Below are 23,118 nucleotides of genomic sequence, written 5' to 3' on the forward strand. Positions count from 1 at the left end.
ATTTTTGTAGTTAATGAATAAAGTCGTTTTACTCAGTTTTCTCTATAAGTGGAGTAATTTTTAGTATTCTTGAGCACGTCTTTTTATCAAAACATTGTTTAATTAATAAGACTCCTATTATAAGATAATAGTTATAATATAATTATTGTAACCGTTTATACAAAATGTGCGCCAATACCTCCACAAAAGTACATGCCAAGATTTACTAAAATTATATTGTGTACAGCTGGTAGAGAAATAGAGTTTATAAATGCTTAATGATATATATAAAAAAATTATATATAGTATCAATTGTAACAATATACTAGAGTAGCAGACACATATAAGAGGTGGTATTATTAAGTCTTATATTTATATTAATGTACCTATTATGAAAAATCTTACATAATTTATAATTAATAAATAAGCATTAATTAAATAAGAGAATAACAATATAAAAAACAGCAACCATATAGAAATTGGACAGTCATAAAAGTACAGTCATAACGTAAAAATAGTGTTTGAACATTCATGCGAACTTAACGCGGGATATGAAAAATGTCTTTTATATAAAAGGTTCTTTTTAAAGAAACTTTAATCATCACAATCGAGTGAGTTTTAAATGTAAAACAAAAGATAATTTTTAGAAGGTAAGAAAAATCTATATGCGGCACGTGTGTGACATGTGATAAGAAATAATTTACATTTTTTAAGTACATAAAACATTTTACGTATATTCTAACACCTAGTTTGAATATTATTTTTTATAATTTAATAACGCAAAATAAAATCGAAATTAAAAATGAATAAATGATAAATAAAATACAGGAATATCAACAATGTCATGGGCAGAAATTTATCTAATATTTATGTTTCTGTTTCATTTTATGTTTTGAACTAAAATTTTTATTTTATAAGTAACAGGGTCAAATAGCCTTCTTCATTTTTCGTAAAATCTCGAACACTGTTTCGGTTGTTTAAACAAGAATTCGAGGTTTTACGAATTCATGATAATTCACAGGATATCCCTCAATATATCTTACCAATTAATACCTCTTGCAATTCAAAATCCTTATGACAAGGTGTTACACCTATATAATATTTTAGATAAAAAATCGTCAAGCTACATATTGGCTTAAATATTATAATGGACAGTTATCACAAGGGTTATTTTTAATTCAAAATAGATAAAAACACTACTTCTATTTTATTAAGTCCATGAAAAACAATACCCTATTAATAATAATCATATTTATAAAATTATAACTAGCTAACTTATATAATACTTGAACTAAAATATCCTCATGGTATTCGCGCAGCCGTGGTTCATTCTGTACTGAACGTACATCATCGCAGTGTTATGCCAGTAGTAAAGAGCACCGAGTACTAAAATGTGCCACCACTGGTGAGAGTGGCCGATGTAGTCCACTTTACCAGGGAACCAAACTTCTGGGATCTGCAATTAACAAATATAATCCAATTATAATAGTACTACAATAATATCCCTGAAGAATTCACATTCAGCGCCATCTAATCCCACGGTAAGCAGAGCTTGTTATGAGTACTACATAACTGATATAAATACTTCGATATATCTTTGTTTTATAAATACATATATAATATACATAGAAAAAGACCGATACAATCATACGTGAATACGAATATTTGTACACAGTGCGAAGAATCAAACCCGTGACCATCGGAAGTAAAGCGGTGGAATGTAAAGCAAAACTGCTAGGTCACCGAGGTCAACGTCAGTTTTAAATTAACAGTCTATGGGTTTCAAGACAACCCTATCTGAGTAAATTCATTTAGCATTGTCTGTTTCGAGTTTGTTGGTTTGAGTGAAATTGTTAATCTTCCATATAATTAGTCATTGTTCTCATAACACTATTTATATTTCATTAAGTCCTTAAATGCGTATATTATGAATGCCTTACCTTAAATGCATATATTGTGAATGCAGTCCCACTAATTATGTACATTCCTATAACTCTTGGGAAGAATATCTGAAATATAAATATTATATGTTTGGTTTAGTTACCTACAAATGTCAACTTTAACCTTATTTATGGATTCTATCAGTTTCATTTTTAGTACGCAGTAGTCGGTACGAGTCATAGATCCTTAACAATATGGACAAAAATAAGTTATTTGTACCACCTTATACAACTTGGTATGAAACTTAGTAGTGTGTAGTAGTAAATATAAAAATTCAATTCAATTTTATGTATACTTTAGTATATTTTATTATTTTAGACCTGAGGTCGGGATGGGCTTGTTTTTAAACCATAAATCGTCTATACAGAAAGACGTTTTTATATACACTCGCTCACTTAGTAATAAATAGGCAAGGAGTAAGCAGGAGATAGGCATTACAACATTAAAAAATGTTGAATATAGTTTGATACTATTTTAATGGGCAATAATGTTTATTGTTAGCAGAAATATTGTTGTAAGCCACTCATGCATAAACGATCTATCTAAAGAACATAAAAACCAGCGCTCATAAGAATATCCTTCAAATCTTGTTTCTGACGGGTCTAGGTAGCGAAATTTGAAAAAGGGCGAAGGGCATAATAGATCTATTTAGGTCGATTGCTGCTGCACTGCGACCTGACCTGTAGACCTAAAGATCTAAAGCACCTGACAATAGGAAAGTAGAAATATCCAACTGACCTGAACCATAGGATTATCAAAACCACCCATGGTGTAGGTCCAGTGCAGCGTGGGCAGCACACCGTACGCAGCCCATCCGATGAACACGCACATCTTCACCAGATACGGCACATTCAGCCTGGGTATTTGCAGTGCCATCGCAACGGCGAATATCACCGTCACTGACGTCATGTAGAACATTTTCAGCTCCTGTAAACATTAAGTAATTATAATATCGTATAATAGTACTTTGTAATTATTTGCTCTGGAGACAATCGCGACCTTAATTTCGCAAGCTTTTTCTTACATAAATATATTGTGAAAATAATTTAAAAACAAATAGGTACCAGTTTGCTTGAGACGCCTTCCGATCTATATAGTATTACAACGTTAGTAGTACAACAACCAATTCTCTAATAGGACACGGTGAATATGTCAGTGCAGTAAATTCTAATTAGGTAATAAGTATACTCCAAGTAGAATAAATCTATTCCATACAAATTTTATAATGCGAAACTATATTTCTTTATATGTTTACTCGTTAGCTTTTTACTACCAAACCGCTAAAAGGATAATATTCATGGAAAAGATAGATTGTGACGAAGACCGACATATATTATTTTTATCTAAAAAAAAGTACAGACAAATTCGCGAGTAATTACTTAATAGCCGATATTCTCAAATTTGTTTGTTTTTTACTCGTGAGTTTTAAGACTCGAAGAAATCACACTACACGTTGTAATAATTTATGAAATTTATAGTAGTATATGAAAAGAAGGGGTCCTATCTGAATCGGCGATTGAGATAGGATTGCATATAAACCACATGTGGTAAAACTGATAGTACATAGAAAATATATTTATTTTATTTGTCTGTCATACCAATGTGTACGTAATTGCTGCAACTTTCTACGTGCTGACAAAAGGCCACTGTCGCGATCACTCGTGGTGTTGTGGTGTCGTAATACGCTCGTTCATTACACACATTTACGATGCGCAAACGCATATTGATATACGTTAAGTGCTCATTGACAGGCTAAATTCATCGTCGGCGGCATATAATCCAGTAAGATTACTAAACAATTGAATCAATGTCAGTACTTATTGTAAACGTAGTTCAAGGTTACGTTTCGTAGTCAGTATAAATTTATATAATAACATTGAAAAAGTAAAAGAAAAAGAACTCCCACATATATAGATAGAGCTAGACGAAGCATGTAGTTCAGTTTATATGAAAACTTTGTATTACTAGTTGTCTACAACATTTTAATTGTTGTTGGAAGTAATTGATAATAATGGAGACTAGTTGACCCGTGGAGGCCCTCTGGAAACGAACGTGGTTAATTTCAACAAAATCCGCCACGATGAACGTTAGTCGAAGCATTAGTTAGCATGAAGTCAGGTCAGTTATGTCCTGACTTCAGACTGCGCGTACTATCATCCACTGGTGCCCCGCAAGCCGATTCCGTTACATTTTATTTGTTTATTTAAATTTTATTGAAATTTTTATACAATAGGCGGCTGAATGCTAATAGCATTCTCTACCAGCCATCCTTAGGGAGTGCAGAGATACTCTAAGGCGGTTGGTTAGTTTACTAAATAAAATTGTATAATATATTATTATAAATACATATATTTTTCCACTATAAAATCTAATTTTTAACAGGTGCACTATCAGCTTATTTCCTATTAATTAAGATTTATGAATTTTCTCCTTTTTTAAGTAGATTAAAAATATATTTCCGACCGTGCATAACAGTCCCCAAACTAAATTCTGTTGTCATGTAATGTAAATACATAAGAATATAAGTATTTATTTATTTCATATATACTTATGGGAAATGCTAACTTATGTACAATAGTCCATGATTTTTAGTTTATTTTATTCTTTGTCGCGTTTCTTTCTTGACCACGAGTCTTGTATAAAGTTAGTTTAGAAGTCGTTAGAAACGCGGTGAAAGTAAACCACAAAAATGGCACTGCATGGAGTTATAGAAATTTCGTTACACCAGTTTCAGGGTTCCGTATGAAATAAAAAAGACACTACATATTGTTGTTTGTTTATTAGATCTCTTAGCGTCATACCTTAGCCTTATGTAGGTACTGACGACTATACTTATATATTCTGTAGTATTACTACAACCCACAGACAAAGAGTATTTACATTTGCATGTAAAAGACGTAGTTTACCTAATTTTCTACATTCATGCTCAACTTCAATAGTTTTTAAGAAGATTATCAATGCCTGTATAATTAAAATATATAAAAAAAATATTCAATTAAGATTATGAACAAATAAGAAAACATTATATAACATTATAATTACCGCAAATGAGAATTTTTAAAATATATAAATAGATTATATTCACATTAACATATTTAAGATTTTGTTCCACAAGAAAACCGATTTGAACTGTGACGAAATCAAGAACCTCTTTCTCTTTGTATGACGATATTTTACATACTACTGCCCCATTTATGTTAACGTTGTTTAAGTCAAATTCCTCACATGATAGTTGTATTTGTAAGACAAACTGGCCTTCACTAGTCTTTATAAGCGTATACCCAGGGTCAATGACTTATGCAAACATCAACTTCAATAACAATTTATAAAGGTATAACAACCAATCAGTAATGGAAACAGAAGAAGAAAATGCTTTCCATTGGTAAGTATTTTTCTAGGTAGAGAAAAGAGTACCTGTTGGTAAGAATTACTGTTCGGTACAAAGCTACTCTCAATATTATTTTAATTATACGTTCTAAACTTTTACATTATTTTTGTCTACATATAGATACAATATAAAAAACTTTCGGTATGATAGAAGTAACGAAGAGAATCGTTTGAACAGAACACAATTACGTAGATCCCATAAAATGTATGGCATGAATTTTACAAAGATTATACAATATGTTAATAATGAAGTTATTCAACATATTTATGTATTTCTACGTATTTATTTTGTTTACATTATATGTATACAGATACTACAGACAATATATATCATATTTTTTTGTCTGCCAATCTAAACATATTACATTATGTTAGGTTACTGTCACGCAGTCATTATTACCTCAGTCTTTATAGTAATGTTATAGGTCTAACAATAATAATGACGGCCTCGCTGCGCTTCCCTGGTTTAGCACACCGTCTTACTTCCAATAGGTTAGATTCCGATTATAATTGTAATGGTGTGTTATCTATATAACTTATAAATGTATTTTTATCAGTTTTCCCATAACACAAGGTCTGCTTAGCTTGGAACTAGACGATTCTGTGTAAATTGTCCTCGTGGGTTGGCTTGGTGGTGTATATATTATTATTATTAATATATACACCATCAAGCCAACCCACGAGGTCTCCATGTAAACCATAGTTAATTTCTAGTGAATTTCAAAATATAGGCCAGGTGACCTAATTTCATCCTCGCCATTATCACTCTACTCTCTCAGGTATCAGCCAAAAGTGGTATTACAATTTATTATAACTCATAAAATAAAAACCCATAAATATCGTTAATTTAACTATATTTCTCAATATATTCTTACAGGGATATGTAATCAGGGAACATATCAAGTGTCGTGTTCATAACATCGACAGTTAATAATCCCTCTCTCGGATAATAGCCATAATGGTATGTTGTCATATTGTAATGACAATTTAAATATATGATATATGAGGTCTTTTCTAAATCAATAGACACACTTATAATATCAGTAGAATGTTTTACAAAATATTGTACAGCTTAGGAATGATGGATGTGACCACTTTGTTTCTACGAAAAGATAGATATATAAAGAAAATTCTACAGTTTATTATAATATGCCCCTTAGGACTAAACTAACAGAATACTGCATCTCTTATAAAAACATTGACAGGTATTAGTGAGAGTCTAACGGTCAGCCTATGGCTGCCACTTTCTCCGTCTTTTGAATTGGAAAGTAAAAAAAAAAACGCAAAAGTTTAAACTCTTATTTCTTTCGTTGATGCTTATAAAATGGGTTATAACTTCTGCATTAATGTTGTATTACAGTTTTAATAGGAATACCAACCAACAAGGCGATGTTTTGTAAAGAGAGATTTTACGCAATACGATATACTTAAATATATTAAAGTGACATTTTATTGACACTAGAAAATTCCAAAATATATAAATGGTATTATTCATAATAGATTTTCATTCATTATATTTACTTTCAAGATGCCAAGTAAACACCCTAAGGTAAACTAACCCACTTGCATCCTTTCGTAACATCATCATCTAAAGATTTTTCGACTTTGTTATTCATTATAATATTCAAATTATATTATTATTAACATCTTATAATCTGATTAACGTATTATCATTTTATATAACAAATGATTTCATTATCGTATTTAAATAATTATTGTGTTGTATAAGTATAATTATGGTAGTCACGTAATATACATGTTTTAGTGCTAAGATAAATTGTTATTTCTGTATGCTGGTATGAATACAATTAATTTCATTTAGTATCTAAAAAGTGTAAGTGTATGTGTATAATGTAAGAGTATTAACAGAGACATGAACATCATAGAATGCACTGCCGTGTAGTAAAATAAACAATAAAAACGCAACATTGTGGAAAAGTATTGTTGGTAAAGGCAACTAGTGATTGATTGCTAACAATGTACCCGATCAGGTAAATACATCAACAATGAATGACCATGTATTTTTTTGGTTTTCGTCAGGTGGCTCCTTTCTATAAATTATAAAGTTTCCAATCCATCGTAAAATATAAACACGCTGTATTTGTGGTATATAAACGTATAATGCTCATGCATAAACTACTAAAGAAGGCAATAAATTGAATAATTCGTTGTTGATATTTAAAATTGCACTCATATTCCAACTTCATTAAGTTGAAATTCGACTATCAATTCAAGGGTAACCTTCATAGTTCATATTACGTGTTTATACTAAGCACTACTTACGTAATTACACCAAAACGCGTAGTATACTCCGGATGTATATATGGCCAGCAATGAAAGCGCTATTCCAAATAAGTCGTACATCAAGAAAGTGTTATAGTCAGTCTCCGAGCGGCAAGAGAATGTGTGGTACAATGCCGAAAGTGCCATACATATCTGAAACAAATGAAATACAATTTTATATATACAAATATCAATTAACTGTAAGTGCATAACTTCATAATAGCTTGATATATTTGGCTAATTACGAAGGACAACATTAGTATGAAAAAAAATGTGCAGACCGCACGCAAATGAACTAATACGTTTTTAGTTAAACTGAAATTATCGATGATTGTTATGATATAGTCATGTATAGGATTCGTTGAAATAAATCTTCTGAGCGTTATTAATGGGGAGCTATATGTAAATATTAACGAAATTTAGTCTTTATAAACATGCTCTATTTTTATAAAGACTAAATTATACGTGAATTTAGTATTTATAAATTCATGATAAATGGTATATCGACGTTAAAGAGACTGCCCTATATCGACGTTAACAGGTAAAACAATTATTATTATTATTTTATATGTATGCTAGTCTGCAAGTTAAATATTATATGGTCCATATAATAGTGCACGAAATTAATAAATATAAAATTTTATAAGAGCCATCATATTCATAGTCTACAATCATTATTCATTTCCTACCGTTCATCTTCTTGTCAATTAGTGTTGACGTTATGTTTAAATTGAAAGACATAATGAAGACAAAAACTGAATCCTATTGATTCATTTTTACTAGGTTATAGAACCAAAGGTCAGTACCTATATAAACGTTATCGATTTTGATGATATAAATACTACGAAGTTTACCTGTAATTGACCAAGCACACGGAACAACGTACTTGCATATTAATTCTTAATGCGAATTGTAGTAGTGGTGTAGTTACGTTGTGAAATAGAAATAGAAAATCATTTATTCAAATAAACTTACATTGAAGCACTTTTTAATAGTCATCACATTTTTTTTTAATCTATCGCTCATTCGGAATGCTGTCTCATCATGTTGTATAGTAGGTACCAAAATACTTGTAAATATTACTTGTTTGAACATGGCCAATTTTATGAAAATATTATAATAACTAGCTACTCGCCCCGGCACGGATGTACATGTATTATATATGTATATAAACCTTCCTCTTGAATCACTCTGTCTACTAAAAAAACCGCTTCAAAATCCGTTGTGTAATTTTAAAGATTTAAGCATACATAGGGACGGACAGACAGCGACTTTGTTTCATACTATCTAATAATGATAATATAAACAAGACTGTAATTCACATATTTTTAACAATAGGTATACGACAATTCTTAAAAATATTCTGTATTAATTTTTGTCGGTTTACTACTATGTTATTTTTTATATCAAACTAATAGACACTGTATTAGTTTGATATAAAAAATAACGTAGGTATATTAAGTGTTGTAACTGACTAATGAAGAAATGTTTTATATTCTAAATTTGTATTTAAAATTTATAGTCTTTTGTAGATTCTTGTTTTGTTATTTTCATTTCTATTCTGTTATGTCAGTAGTCTCTATTAATATATATTTTTATCCGTTTACCTAGTCTTTTTTCTTATTACTACATGAATAAACTACAACATTAAGCTAAATATTAGTTAACGTAATAGGATACAGAAAGCATTTAATTTTATCTAGTAGATAAATATTTTTAAAGGCATATTTTATTCTCAAATAAAGTGATTAAATCTACTACCTATATCTAGCTTAAATCTACTACATATATGTACATACAAACCATAGCATGGGCAAGTCATAGGAAAATAGATACACACAAATTTACTATGTAAGTAAAGAAACTTTAAGGGTAATATATAGTAATGATAATAATCGTCTCTTAATTCTTTCATAGCATGGTAATTCGGAATAATAACTTATTTTTATTGTCTTAAATGTCATCAGGACGGAACTCACTAGCTCTAACTAACGGACCAGCAAAAAAAGTATCCAACAACTTACACTTCAATAAACGGTATTTGTTCATTTATAGAAAACCGGTTACACATTAACAAACGGTTTTCATTCGTCGATACAAAACCAGTTTTCGTAAAGAAAATAGGTTCATGTAATTATATTTACATTTAAGATTGACGTCAAATAAATTATTTATAAACAATTGCAGCTGAATCGAGATATCAATAACGGAAATAACACTATTATCTCTAAATGAATCTATCAATTTATTATTACATGTAGTCACGTATTTTCATGGTCATTAAGTAAAATATCTGTTTTTTTTCAATACGAAGATGGCAGTCAAGCATACGGCCTATCTGATGGTAAATGGTTACCGTGACCTATTTATATTAAGTATGTACATGCTTACTAAGAGAAATTTATCGTTGGACGTTCTTAAAGAAGGCAGGAACAACTAGCAAGTAAATAACATGATTCGTAATTTGATATAAAAAAGTACATAGATAGATCATAATGAACGAATCCACGTGTAAGCGGCACGTGTTGTCGCAGGCTACAATAAATAATATATCTTCTTTTACCGTACTTAGCTATTTTAATACAGATTCAGTTAAAAAGATATTTATGTAACTTCTAAACAAAATATGGCTAGACCGATATAATTTGGTTTTTAGTTTTACATTGAGACGGAGATAATAACCATTGACTATATTAACTATATGACATTGTATCAAATTTATATATTGAATTACAATCGACATTCCTCTCTACACACTAGAATCTAAGTAGTCTCTGAGAGTGCAATTTCAGAAGAGCTTGCTCCCGCGTACACTTACATTGTAGAATGAACTACCTGCCGAGGCTTTCTCTAAAGATTACAGCATGATGGTTGTCAAAAATGTTATACTAAGGATTCCCATGGCACCCCTGGTGTTTCAAGTGGGATACATATAAGTTACCGTAACCGTTTACCATCAGATGGGCCGTATGATTGTTTGCTCTCATCGCAGTATAAAAAAATACTTAACTACCGATTATACTATACTTAATATATATAATAGGTGTTAGAAAGTAAAACTAGATTTCATGTTCCATGGAGAAAGTATACATCTATTAAATGAATGATCGTTTCGGAACGTATACTATTTAATCAAATGATATAGTATAAAATACAATACATATTTTTTATTTAATTAGAACTATATAATATTGATAGACCTGATAGAAATATTTATAAATATATATATTCTAATTTGGAACTTAATCATATTTGATGAAACATTATAAAAAAATATATACGTTTCTACTTTTATACCGATTTTCTTTGTAATAACGCATACTACAATAAAATAAACTCAGTATAAAAATGCCCACCTCTGCTATTGTTTAGCAGATTTGAAGAAAATCGTAAAGTACTCCCTTTATGGCTATCAAAGTGAATTAACTACAGTTTAATTTCTCAATTATTTTAATATAATTGACTATGTATCTTTTATCCCATACAACAAGTGAAGTCATGAGAAATATTATACTATATACGGATATGTAATATCAACCTCATCAACAGTAATTAAATATTACACAAGACCTATTTTGGGTACTAAACTGTGTTGTCCTTTTCTTGTAAATGTGCAATTAGCTTGAAATAAAGTACAAGTCACAAATTAAAAAAGATATAAGTCAAAATGGATTTGTACAAGGCATTATCTTTAATGAACACCACAATAAATCTATATAGCTATTCGTAAAATGATTTGCAATACTTGATTTGATGATTGTATTATAATATGTACTTTCACTGGGAGAAAAGCAGGTCGCACATCTGAGGCGTCATGGCCCAGCATTCGAGATCGTCGACGCGACTCGCGATGGGTATTTCGTAATGTCGCGACCATTGATGTATTTACTACAATGTGAGTGCTAGATAATAATAATTATAATCCCAGGACAATTCACACAGTGCCGTCTAGACCCAAGTTAAATTAGCTAAAGCTTGTGTTATGAGTACTAGATAACTGATACAAATACATAGATATATATTTTTTTCGTAAATACATACATATTATACATAGAAAACACCCAAACCGATACAAACAATCATACTCATGATTACAAATGTTTGTGCCGTGCAAAAAATCGAACCCGTGACCATCGAAAGTAAGACAGTGTACTAAACCACCGAGGTCGTCGCGATTAGCTGAGTATCAGTTAAATTCTCATATAGAAATATAAAGATATTTATATCTGGTATTAGCGTATTCTACATGTATGACCATATGTGAGAAAAAACATTGTGAAATTTTAGTCATTAACACTTATATTATTCATATATATGTTATATCAATGGGAATCTTTATAAAATTTGTTATGTACATTACATAACAAATTTTATAAAGATAACTCATTTATAGCATCTGGCATGTGAAGTGTGGCGTCATCACCACAAAATTACATAGCGACCGAGAAAGACGTGTTCTCTAGTATTCTCATGTATTTAGTTCAATGGTGACAACTGGCGACACGTAACTCAATTGCGAAGTTCGAAGAAAAATATGTGAAGATGAGAAGATGCATTCTTCAAAGTACAGAAAAAATCTGAGGAAACATTAATATTTCGTGGTAATATATATCTATCCTTACTCCTTACTAATATTATAAATGCGAAAGTAACTCTGTCTGTCTGTCTCGCTTTCACGCTAAACATACTGCACTGATTTAAATGAAATTTGGTATACAGATAGTCTAGACCCTGAGAAAGGACATAGGTTGTAAAGGATTGAAAGGGGGGATGAAACGTTCTATGGACGTAAAGATAGAAGCTTGAAACTTATTTAAGTCTTTGACTGTCAATATGACATTAAAAAAATTGTAAGAATTTTATCTATATAATAAAAAAAAAATTGGGGATGAAATGGAAATTTCTCATTCGTGCTCTATTCCTTGCGAACGAAGTCGTAAGTACAGCTAGTATTACATATATAATATAAACAGGGCCAGATTAAACATTAGGCAGAGTAAGCAAATGCGTACTGGCCCCGAATCGACAGGCTTTGGATGCGATTCGTAGCGTAAATTAGGATAAACAAAACTTATGTTTTATTCAAATACATGCCAATCTAAATTTGTAAATAACTGATGATTTTTAACCGGCTTATCATCTAGTCTAGATATAAAATTATCACCGACACTAGATATAAAGTTACCTCTTCACTTTTATTTAAACAGCGAGGGACTCTGTCGTTTGTGTCGTATATTAAATATTACCTACGGACCCTGGAATAAGTTATTCAGCCCTGTACAAAATATTTGAATATAAAGAATAAAAAAATGGCGTGTAGCAGTTTTTCAGTTTCCTTCGATAATCTCCCAAAAGAATTACTGTTGTCTAACAGTCAAAGAAACGTGTGTAATATTTTTCGAGTGTAAATATGTTCGAATATTTCTGATAAATTATTAAGCAAAAGGGTTGATAACGTTTTTATAAACGGGTTGAGTTAGTGTTAGTTGCAGGAATACTTCAACTACAGGATATAAACGTTAACCAACAATACACATAATAAAAATATAACAATACTAAACAAGTGTCTTTTTTCTTTGTCACGCCCACTCGTTCCATACGTACGTTTCTATAGTTAGGTATAGTTTATAACCGGTTCTTTCAATTCTCCACTTTCTGTTATTGTATTGTGAACATACAGTCAAATTACATAATCTTATATTATTCTCACGTACATATAAAATTATGGTATAATATTTTACATTGCAGTATCCTGAAGGTCTTCAAATATTTTATTGAGATCGATTTTCTTACTTAAAAATAAAAAAAACTCTATTACATTCATGTTATACCCACCTGCAACATGTCACCATACAGCAAAAGTTTGTAAGTAAATGTCTTGTCTCCTATATCACATGTGTTTTATATGAAATAAAGCTGATAAATAACTTTTTTATTAACTACAAATGACAGTACATAGTATTATGTTAATTGATAAATAGTAGGGGGTAGGGAACTGTTAGTAATGTGGACTGATGACCCCATAGCTAGTAATGTACCATGTTAGATTGACCTCTACGCGGTTCATCCTGGAAACCATTGTGATAAATTCCTGATAAATTAACCACGATGGGCTAACCACCTGACCTTATGCGCATCCTATCATCCTCCGGTGGCCCGCCAGCGTAAACCGTTAGCACAGGCAGGAAAACCATACCATTATCATCCATTAAAAAAATAGTCAAAGTAGTCCAGTATAAAGAGTACTCACCAAAAAGCAAGAAAACAATATAGCTGCCACGACTTTGTCCGTAACTGTGGCGTGAATATTTATAAGTAAGAGATCATTGATTGTCAGAAACATGATTAGGAGGAACCCGAATACGTGGGTCCATATGTTCATAGTTTCATTTGTCCACCAGAATACACTGCAACAATAATATCGTTCGTTAAATTATTTTAAAAGTTCCCTTTTGTACCTTTTTCGTATGACGATCCTGCCTAATGACTGATAAAGAATTTTATTTTAAAATAATCCCGTATGTAGAACCTAAAATACCCTATACAGAAATGTAATAGGTACTCTAACCTCCATACATCCTCACTTCCATACCACAAACAAAGAGGAAGATTTTTAAAAAAATAACTATTTTTTTAAATAAACTCATTCATTCTTTCCCCATATAAGTATTTTTGTTTTCAAAACTGTGGAATGGTGAATAAGTTTTTGCCTATATGCCACACTATACAGACGTACCGGAATTAAGTCAACATAATCAAATTACATAATCACTTTCACATGTTGTATACATTGCTCTTTGATCAAATATCGTCGCTATTGAATTAAGAGTGTTCGTGCAATCAGCCGTGCACTTACAGATTATGTGGTAAATGAGCACACCTATTAGCACCTAATTTTCGGGAAATAAAGCAATTTTTTTTCAAACCAAACAAGTGATGATTATTATCTGCGGCAATCGAGACAAAGGCTGAGATCGAATACCAGGGTTCGAACTATCCAATAGAATCTTCTGATGATGTACTTAACACAGGAAGTAACGTAAAACTGTATCAGGACTGACCCCCGATGGGGAAATAGGTAGGATAATTATGATGATGACATGTTTCAAGTTCTATATAATATTACTTAATAAAAAGTACTAGGTAACTGACAGTAAGAAACTACTCTGTAAAAAGTCACGCATGGTTATCCATCTAGGTGGCATAGGTTTAGAGTTTGTATGTATCATCAAGAATCATACATATATGTAATTTAAAACGTAACTTAGTGAACAAGATTCTCACAGGCTGATACACATGTGTGTCATGTGTTCACAGCGAAAAAAGAGAATAATCATCTTCTTATTTATATATGTAGTCTGTCTATAGAATATATATTAATGTATGCATCATGATATGTTTGTATGTAGTATATTATTATGTTTATATATACTCTTATATTAATATCTATTTATTATATAATTTTATTTAGTAACAGTACACACTTTTCATTATTAATTGTAGATATTTATATCTGTAATATTCTATCTTTCTATACTGGATAGTGTAATGCTGGATGCATACAGGGTTAGTTATGTGGCATTCACTGGAGTTTTTTTTAGGTGTTGCTGGACATACATTGGAATCTGATGATATATAATATCTGTGTACCTATAATCAAATATAATAGGATACAAAACTACTTAAGAAAAATCTACTATGTATTTCAACTATATGTTATGTATGTATGTGCATCATTAAATGTAATGTTTAGGGGATGTAAATCAAATATTACACCTATCTACATTAATGAAACTATGCAAGATGATTTTATCTAAGATAAATGGAAGGAACTTACAGGTGATGTCCAATCTATACTCTATACATATAAATAAAATTAGAATGTCTGTATGTAATATTGAAATAACCGTTTTTTACATGTTGTTTACATGCATATGAATATAAATACGGTACATAAACCAAAATAACATTTTTTACTATTTTTGTCTGTGTGTTTGTTTGTTCCGGCTAATCTCTGAAATAGCTGGACCGATTTTGATGGGACTTTTTTTCTCAGGTAACTGATGTAATAAGGAGTAACTTAGGCTACTTTTATTTTAGAAAATAAAGTTAAATTCTATGCGAACGAAGTCACGGGAACAGCTAGTAGTAAATAATAAAAAAGTATAAATACCTCTCCCAGCATAATTTTGTTGGCAACAATTTCCGATACCCATCTCTTATGTAAGGATTATGTTGCAAATATTCTGGTGCCTCCTCATACTTTAACAACTGTCTATAGTTAATATATTCCAAATCATCTTTGGTCAAGTTATTGTTGTCTTCCAATTTCTTGCCACGTTTGAGGAGGGTGCTGCCGGAACTATAAGTCTCTGTGTTACATTCATTTTCTACCTTAAAACAAAAACACGTATGTCTATTTGGAATAATATTTGTTTCTCTTTATTGAAACAATAGATTCTTGTTCAAAATTGATTGAATAAACCATACCAGTTTGGGACAGTAATAAATCTATTATTACTAATATTACTCCTATTATAATTATTAGGATCTTAGTTATACTTCTTTGAAATCTTACATAAAACAAAATATTAAACAAAACAAATAATTTACTATCATTCCACTATCTTAAGTGACGGTTAAAAACTTAAATGTAATACTTTTAGATAGCGTAAGATCTTTTTTAATTATTAACTTACAGATATGACTTACTTTTTCTATTGGCATAAATTGCACAGTTTCTGCTTGGCATTCTATCACTTTTTTGGTCATAGTCAGAGACATAATTTCACTTCTCTTCCGAGTCTCCTAATTAAAACTAAAGGAGTCAAGAAGGATCTTTCTAACAGAGTCAGAAGATTATTTAAACTTTGTTTTGTACGTTACTATTGCATTTAGAATTTCACAATTGAAACTTTTAATGTACTTAAATAAGCCAATCACTAATAATTACGATCTGTAAATTGCAAAACAGAACATTCCACTTATATAGGTATTTCTAATTTCAAATGAAATCCTTAACTCACACCACAAAAAGTAGAATTTTGAATTCTGTAATAAATATATTTGAAATAAATATATTCCAATATTAATTTAAAAACGAAGACAGTTTTAAGAAAAAAGACTGCATTACAACTGTCAATACCGAGGAAACTGAAGATAATATAAATTTAATGTGGTACTATTAAGCAAAGTAACAAACATGTCAAAATTATTAAATGTCAAAATTAAGGAGTTCGATATTAGAAGTAGTATGCAAAAGTAAATTTATGCTACAATAAACCTTACGGAGACGGAATAAACTATATTTATCATTCCAAATTAACTTAAAAAGTAACTTGGACTAGACAGAGATCACAACGTTTAAACCTTATGTCTCTTTCGCAAAGATTGCCAGTATAAAAATAGAGTAAAGGTAACTAGTAATTATTTATTTATTAATTCTGAAAAAACTCTACAAGGGCTTTATACCTATTTGAGTGAAATTTTTTAACTTTAAATTATAACAAATTACTAAGATAATTATGGTCATATGTTGACTAGTAGCCGTCCATGGGGGCTCCAAGCTTTGTTTAGCCTAAATGACACTGTGCTGTGCACCATCATATTTTGAGCAATATGACTATTAATAATATCTAATTCATGAAGATTATTTAAATATTATTCTACACTAGATGGGTAGATATAATTTACAAGTCAAATAATTTGAAAAAGTTAAAGTTTAGACGAATCATATATATGATCGTCTAAACTTTAACCACAAAAAATATTAATGTGACTATTGCAGGAGCTTAATAAACGTGCATGGAATTAGGATCATTCAATGCCATTACTAACTTCATACACCTTATACAATAAAATACAATAATGAACAAACACTAAAAATACATTACCTACATACATATATATTGATATATAATATATCCCATATAAAATTGTTGGTTACTTCTGGTATCCTTCGTCTCTTATTCACAATATTCAATCGATTACGTTTACAAGTTAATTAATAGTGAGAAGTTTCTATACTACTGCATGTGTGAAGCAAAATTAGGGATTCCCCTTCGAACAGAAGTAGCCGTAAACAGGTAATTCAAATTCATTAAAATTTTGCAACCGATGTCAACACACTGGACAAAAACTACTGAAAATAATTGAAAAGTAGTAAGCAATAACCTCGTTCATGAGAAAAAAAAAACAATATAAATATAAATCTAGTTAAAATATGTATACGTTTTATTGCTTCTTTTTTATTAGTGTACAAATATATATAGTACCCATAAAAAATATTTACAACAGTAGCCTATGTTATTTCTCATATTTTAAGTTACACCTCTACGTATTAAGTAACATTTTTTAGCTGATTATTAGTGAAAAATAATATACAGGCGCAGTTGCTTTTAAATATTAACGTATTTTCTGAACAAATTCCGTTTTTAACATCCTGTCTGAAAATAGCCTTGTTCACATATTTGTGATGAATTCATTTTTACACCTGGGGAAGTTTCAAATTGCAAAAATGTGAGCTAAAATAACTGTGTAGGTACCTACTTCATCCAAAAATAGCGCGACTCATGACGTTCATGACGTGTTTCCGAAACATATTTAGTATTGCTATTGAAAAAAAAAATATCCATAGACTTCTAAATAATAAAATATACGTATTTTTAATTTAAATGTAGTGATATAGAATATTATTAATCCCAAAGACTATTATTAATTATATTAAGTTTTAAATATAATTATGTCCACTGAAAATTAAAAAAAAAAATACTCAAATAATCAATAAGATATATTTTTTTAAATTATACAGTCCGTAATATTTAACTCATTGTGAACGCAACTTGGAAATGGTCGATTTTCCTGTTCACTGTTCTCCAATTCGTTGATAGTGCGTTAATTTTGTTATAATCCGCGATCTGTTTTAATTCTTATTGTTTCTTATTATAAGTTATTATTATTTTTTATATAAGCATTTAATGATTCGTCTCAATTATTGGAGTTCGGATAAAACTACATAAAACGACTTGGTGGTACTTTTGCGTTTAGACGGGAGCCATCTTGCAATCTAATCAAAGGTCCTTGGCTCACAGTTTCGTTGTCTAGTTGAAAGTCGATATAATCCGTCATATAATAATCAAATGGCGTTAAAACGAATTAATAGGGTACGTATTCATTATTGTATAGTTTATTTCGGCTTTATTGGACTTTGAAAATGCTGTTGTAAAATTTGTAACAAGACTTCGTAGTGAATGTTTCGTCATTGTGAATACCCATTATCGAAATTTCTTCTGGATAATTCCCAGTGTGTTATGATTTTGTTTAAATTTTATAAGTGACAAAGTGATTTACGCTTTGTAATCGTTTTTAACGAGTTAACGGTGTTTTAATGGTAAATGTAGGTGACAATTTCTGCACACGGCGTACATAAAATGTCGGAATTATGTGCCAATTTTGAGGTTTTCTCACCCATCTCTCTTTAGAAGACGCGAAGATGCTTGCGAGAATACTATATTAGTGTTTTATGACGTTTCACTCATATTAAAGCAGCTGTTCATCTCAATATGTTGACCGTCAGTTTATTTTCCAAGTGATGATGTGACATGTCGTTTTGATAGTGGTATTGTGTTTCTGGTATTGTTGTGCACCTACAGATGGTAATGTTTTGTTGCACAGGAATTACAAGACCTCGGCAGAGACCCTCCAGCACAATGTTCTGCAGGACCACACGGAGAAGATCGTATGTATCCATTATTCTACCTACTAGTTTTTGTGACTCATTGTGACAGATAATAATAATAGGCAGAAACTGTGATTAGAATCAGGTCATTGAGTAAAAAATGGCTTGAGTGCAACAGTGAGAAGTATTTTTAACTAATAACTTTCAGATAATAATGAAATGAAAATTATTTTCGATTTTTATGTAATTTATTGATGTGGGATGTATTTATAGAATAATTCTATATATTATTATTTAAATATACTTTAAACATAGTGTACAGTAATATAAAACTGATTATTATTTCTACTCCATTGTTGTCTTTATTTTTCCATTTTGATGTAGGTTATCTGTACCATCCCAATAGAATGAGTCAATGAACTTGTTCCAGTGAACTGGATAGGAGGCATTACTAATTATACATTTGTTTATTTCAGTTTTCCACTGGCAAGCCACAATTATGGGTCCAGTGAGTATATTTTTGTTAACATGGTAAATAATCTTATTGTACAATAGGTACACATTTATTTTTTGACAAGTCATAACCTATAAAGATTGAAAATGCTAATCATTTTAACTTCAGGCTCTTTAACAATAGCCATCAAAGATTGTGATGAATATTAATATTGTGATATAATGTATATAATTTATTTTGTTTACAAAAAATGATAAAATATATCCTAAGATACAAATGAAATTCCAACACATTTTTGACAACCTGTCATATAAATACTTAATGTTGGCTACTGTTGGCTCCTTAATCTTCAGCGGAATTAATGTCTTTATGAAGTTACATTTAATTATATGTAATATATATATAAGTTGAGGATTTTGTAGAATAGACATTGGTGATGCATAATGAATATGTTTGTTATAATCAATTAATATTCTCAATTCATAAAAGTTTAATAGCATTAAACTTTTATGAATTTTTGTGTCACCAGAAATTAAATGTCACTTAAACAAGAAAAAGTTTAAGGCAGTCATTAACATGAAATGTGGAGTACAGTAGTTTTGCTGTATTTATTTATATTAACTTATTTATTAGACATGGCAGATTAGAAATAATTATGCTTCTAATGGTGTTTTAGATATAAACATTTTTTCTATAGTAACAAAGAGAATTATCATATCCTTATGTAAATGATAATTGAAATTTATTATCACAAATAGACAGATATCTTTTTATAAGCTGCAATAATTGAATGATAATTTGGTATAATCAGAACTTCTTATTATATTTACAGGTCGACAGCCCTTACCAAGGAGGCGTATTTTTCCTGACCATACACTTCCCAACAGATTATCCATTCAAACCACCAAAAGTTGCATTCACAACACGTATTTATCATCCCAACATAAACAGTAATGGTTCAATTTGCCTTGATATTCTTCGTTCACAGTGGTCTCCAGCACTAACCATATCCAAAGGTAATTTTTAAGAATGTTTAATCTTTTGAATGTATTAACTTAATTGTTATATTTATTGCAATTAAAAAAAGTAATTAATATTATAAATAAACACTATTTTATACCTGTATACTTGCACAGTATATTATTTATATAACAAACTAGTTAATAGGTTGGTAATACTGATTTTGTAAGTGAACATATATAATCAATGCAAACCATTTACCTTCTTATTAGCATTATATTAGAACAAGAATTTAATTGGATTCTAATTTGTTTAGTTAAATTTATGTTGTTTGTATTTCCAGTGTTGCTCTCAATCTGCTCACTGCTATGTGATCCAAACCCAGATGATCCTTTGGTGCCAGAAATTGCTAGGATCTACAAAACAGACAGAGAAAAGTACAATGAACTAGCCCGTGAGTGGACAAGGAAGTATGCCATGTGATGAGTCAGTTGTGACATCAACAACACATACACACATCGCCACAGCCCGGGCTCTAACCCCCCCCCCCCTCCTCCCCCTTCCTTTAAACCCACTCCCTATTCCTATAAAATTCCCATCAGTGTCCAATTTTATTGGAAGTTGTAAAAATGTTCAATTAGGATCAGCCTAACTTCTGTCATTTCTGGTATTGAATAATCTGTGAATTATAATGCATCTAATAAAACACACACATGTGCAAATATATTTCTGTTCTATATAAATAAGAAGCATTTTCTATAAGCAAAATTATTTTCTGTTTAATGATTGATGTGTCAGTAGTTGTCTTTACACTCATTTAATTGAGGATTAGTTAAATTTACATAATTTGATATCATGTAATTCCTGAAGAATTTGTACTTTAACTAGATCTAAATTGCATTGTGAAACTGTACAATAGCCATATGTTTAGGTAATGGAGCGTTCCTTGGCATACCACTGTCCGGTTCACTTAGGAATTTTGTCAATGAAATGTTAAGTAAAGCTCATAAGTGTTAAGAACATTTTGGGTAATGTAAGTAAGTGGTATTACAAAATGAGCTCGTTGACGGAGTGAGTGTTAATTTTTTTTACTAGGAAACAACTTTTTAAGTTAGTAATTGTAGCGCGCTACAGAAGCGACTGACAATGATTGAAGCGGTCAGTTTTCTTTCATCCACAATATTTTACTATGATGGAAAACGCTCCAATAGTTGCAACAGTCAGTATAAATTACAGTGTATCTCATAAGATAATAAGTTACGATTAATCTAGATTTTTTTTAATATGCCCACTTTTATTATAATTTTATCTAATATATATTGTGGTTGTAAGGATACCTGCGTTGTGATTTCCACAATCCTATCTACGTCGATGATCCTTGTCCTACGAATTTAATAAATGAACAAAAATAAAAATGTGTCAAGGCATGAGTGGCAAAATATGGTGTGTTATTTTACAGCTGCAAGATGAAGCTTTTGTTCACTTGTAACACTGGGAGAGATTAAATTTAAAGCTTTTCAAATTGTAATCAATCAACAACTTGTATTTTAGCTTGACTAAATTGTAAGAAACAATAAATTATTGTGTATGTAAATAACAAGTTGAGATTTATTTAGGCAACCTGATTCGTAGTATGCAGCTGTAAATAGTTTTGAGTTTTCACATTATTGTTGGAGAAGTTTGTGACACTAATGTGTTTTTAATAGGCGGCATACATCGCCGCTACTTTTTGTTATGAACTCTCATCTTTATCACTTCCTATTCAAGTCGTACATATTGTGTTCATCATTAGGTTAAAAGTTATAATAACAGTCCGCGCGAAAAAGTTAAAAGGTGAAGTATTGAGGTGGTCGAGTTTAAATAATAATCTACACTTTATTACTGTGACGTAGTAGGTAGGTTGAAAAATATTTGTTACATATATTATTCAGTAATATTTTCTTGTTGCCAACTAACACATTTTAAACAACTTTTTAAATTGCTATGTCCTGTCTTTTTTTATACCATCACAATCATATTTAGGTTTCAGGTAAATGACATCTAAAGTGGAATAAAATAAGAAACAGTAACAAGCGAAGTGACGTCTCTTTGTTTTATTTTATCAAGTATTTTTGAGATAATGTTAATATAAGAATCGTACGCTTCGAACCATTTTGCATTTCATGACGGTAACTTTTTTAAGCACCTGTGGTGTACACCTGTGCTCAGCACAGAGATTTAGTACTAATTCTACTGCTATTAGTTAATATATAAAAAAGAAAAATAGCAACCATTGACTTCATAATATATAATAATAATATTATTATATAGTGTTTTCTATGAGGTATATCAATTAAAATGACAAACGTTGATTCTCTGTGTGTCTATTTCGTGAATCTTGTTTTAGCATGGATTCAAATACAAACTGCACATTATATAAATTATAACATTTCATTCA

At 30.3% G+C, this 23,118-nt stretch overlaps 2 protein-coding genes across 2 annotated transcripts; one reads left to right on the forward strand and one right to left on the reverse strand.

Moving 5' to 3' along the window:
* Positions 1-1,045: 1,045 nt before the first annotated feature.
* Positions 1,046-16,726, reverse strand: LOC131849433 (progestin and adipoQ receptor family member 3). Its single transcript, XM_059199509.1, has 7 exons — positions 16,303-16,726; positions 15,764-15,984; positions 13,841-13,997; positions 7,591-7,743; positions 2,659-2,847; positions 1,920-1,988; positions 1,046-1,435 (listed from the first exon to the last, which is right to left on the reverse strand). The coding sequence occupies exons 1-7, from the start codon at positions 16,372-16,374 to the stop codon at positions 1,271-1,273; spliced, it is 1,026 nt and encodes a 341-aa protein (XP_059055492.1). The 5' UTR covers positions 16,375-16,726; the 3' UTR covers positions 1,046-1,270.
* Positions 16,727-18,421: 1,695 nt separating this feature from the next.
* On the forward strand, positions 18,422-22,096 carry LOC131849451 (ubiquitin-conjugating enzyme E2-17 kDa). Its single transcript, XM_059199530.1, has 5 exons — positions 18,422-18,752; positions 19,264-19,327; positions 19,744-19,775; positions 20,554-20,737; positions 21,025-22,096. The coding sequence occupies exons 1-5, from the start codon at positions 18,729-18,731 to the stop codon at positions 21,162-21,164; spliced, it is 444 nt and encodes a 147-aa protein (XP_059055513.1). The 5' UTR covers positions 18,422-18,728; the 3' UTR covers positions 21,165-22,096.
* Positions 22,097-23,118: the final 1,022 nt, after the last annotated feature.

The sequence above is a fragment of the Achroia grisella genome, unplaced genomic scaffold (genome assembly GCF_030625045.1).
Source record: "Achroia grisella isolate CSIRO2021 unplaced genomic scaffold, CSIRO_AGI_Agris_v1 utg642, whole genome shotgun sequence".
NCBI classification, from domain to species: Eukaryota; Metazoa; Arthropoda; class Insecta; order Lepidoptera; family Pyralidae; genus Achroia; species Achroia grisella.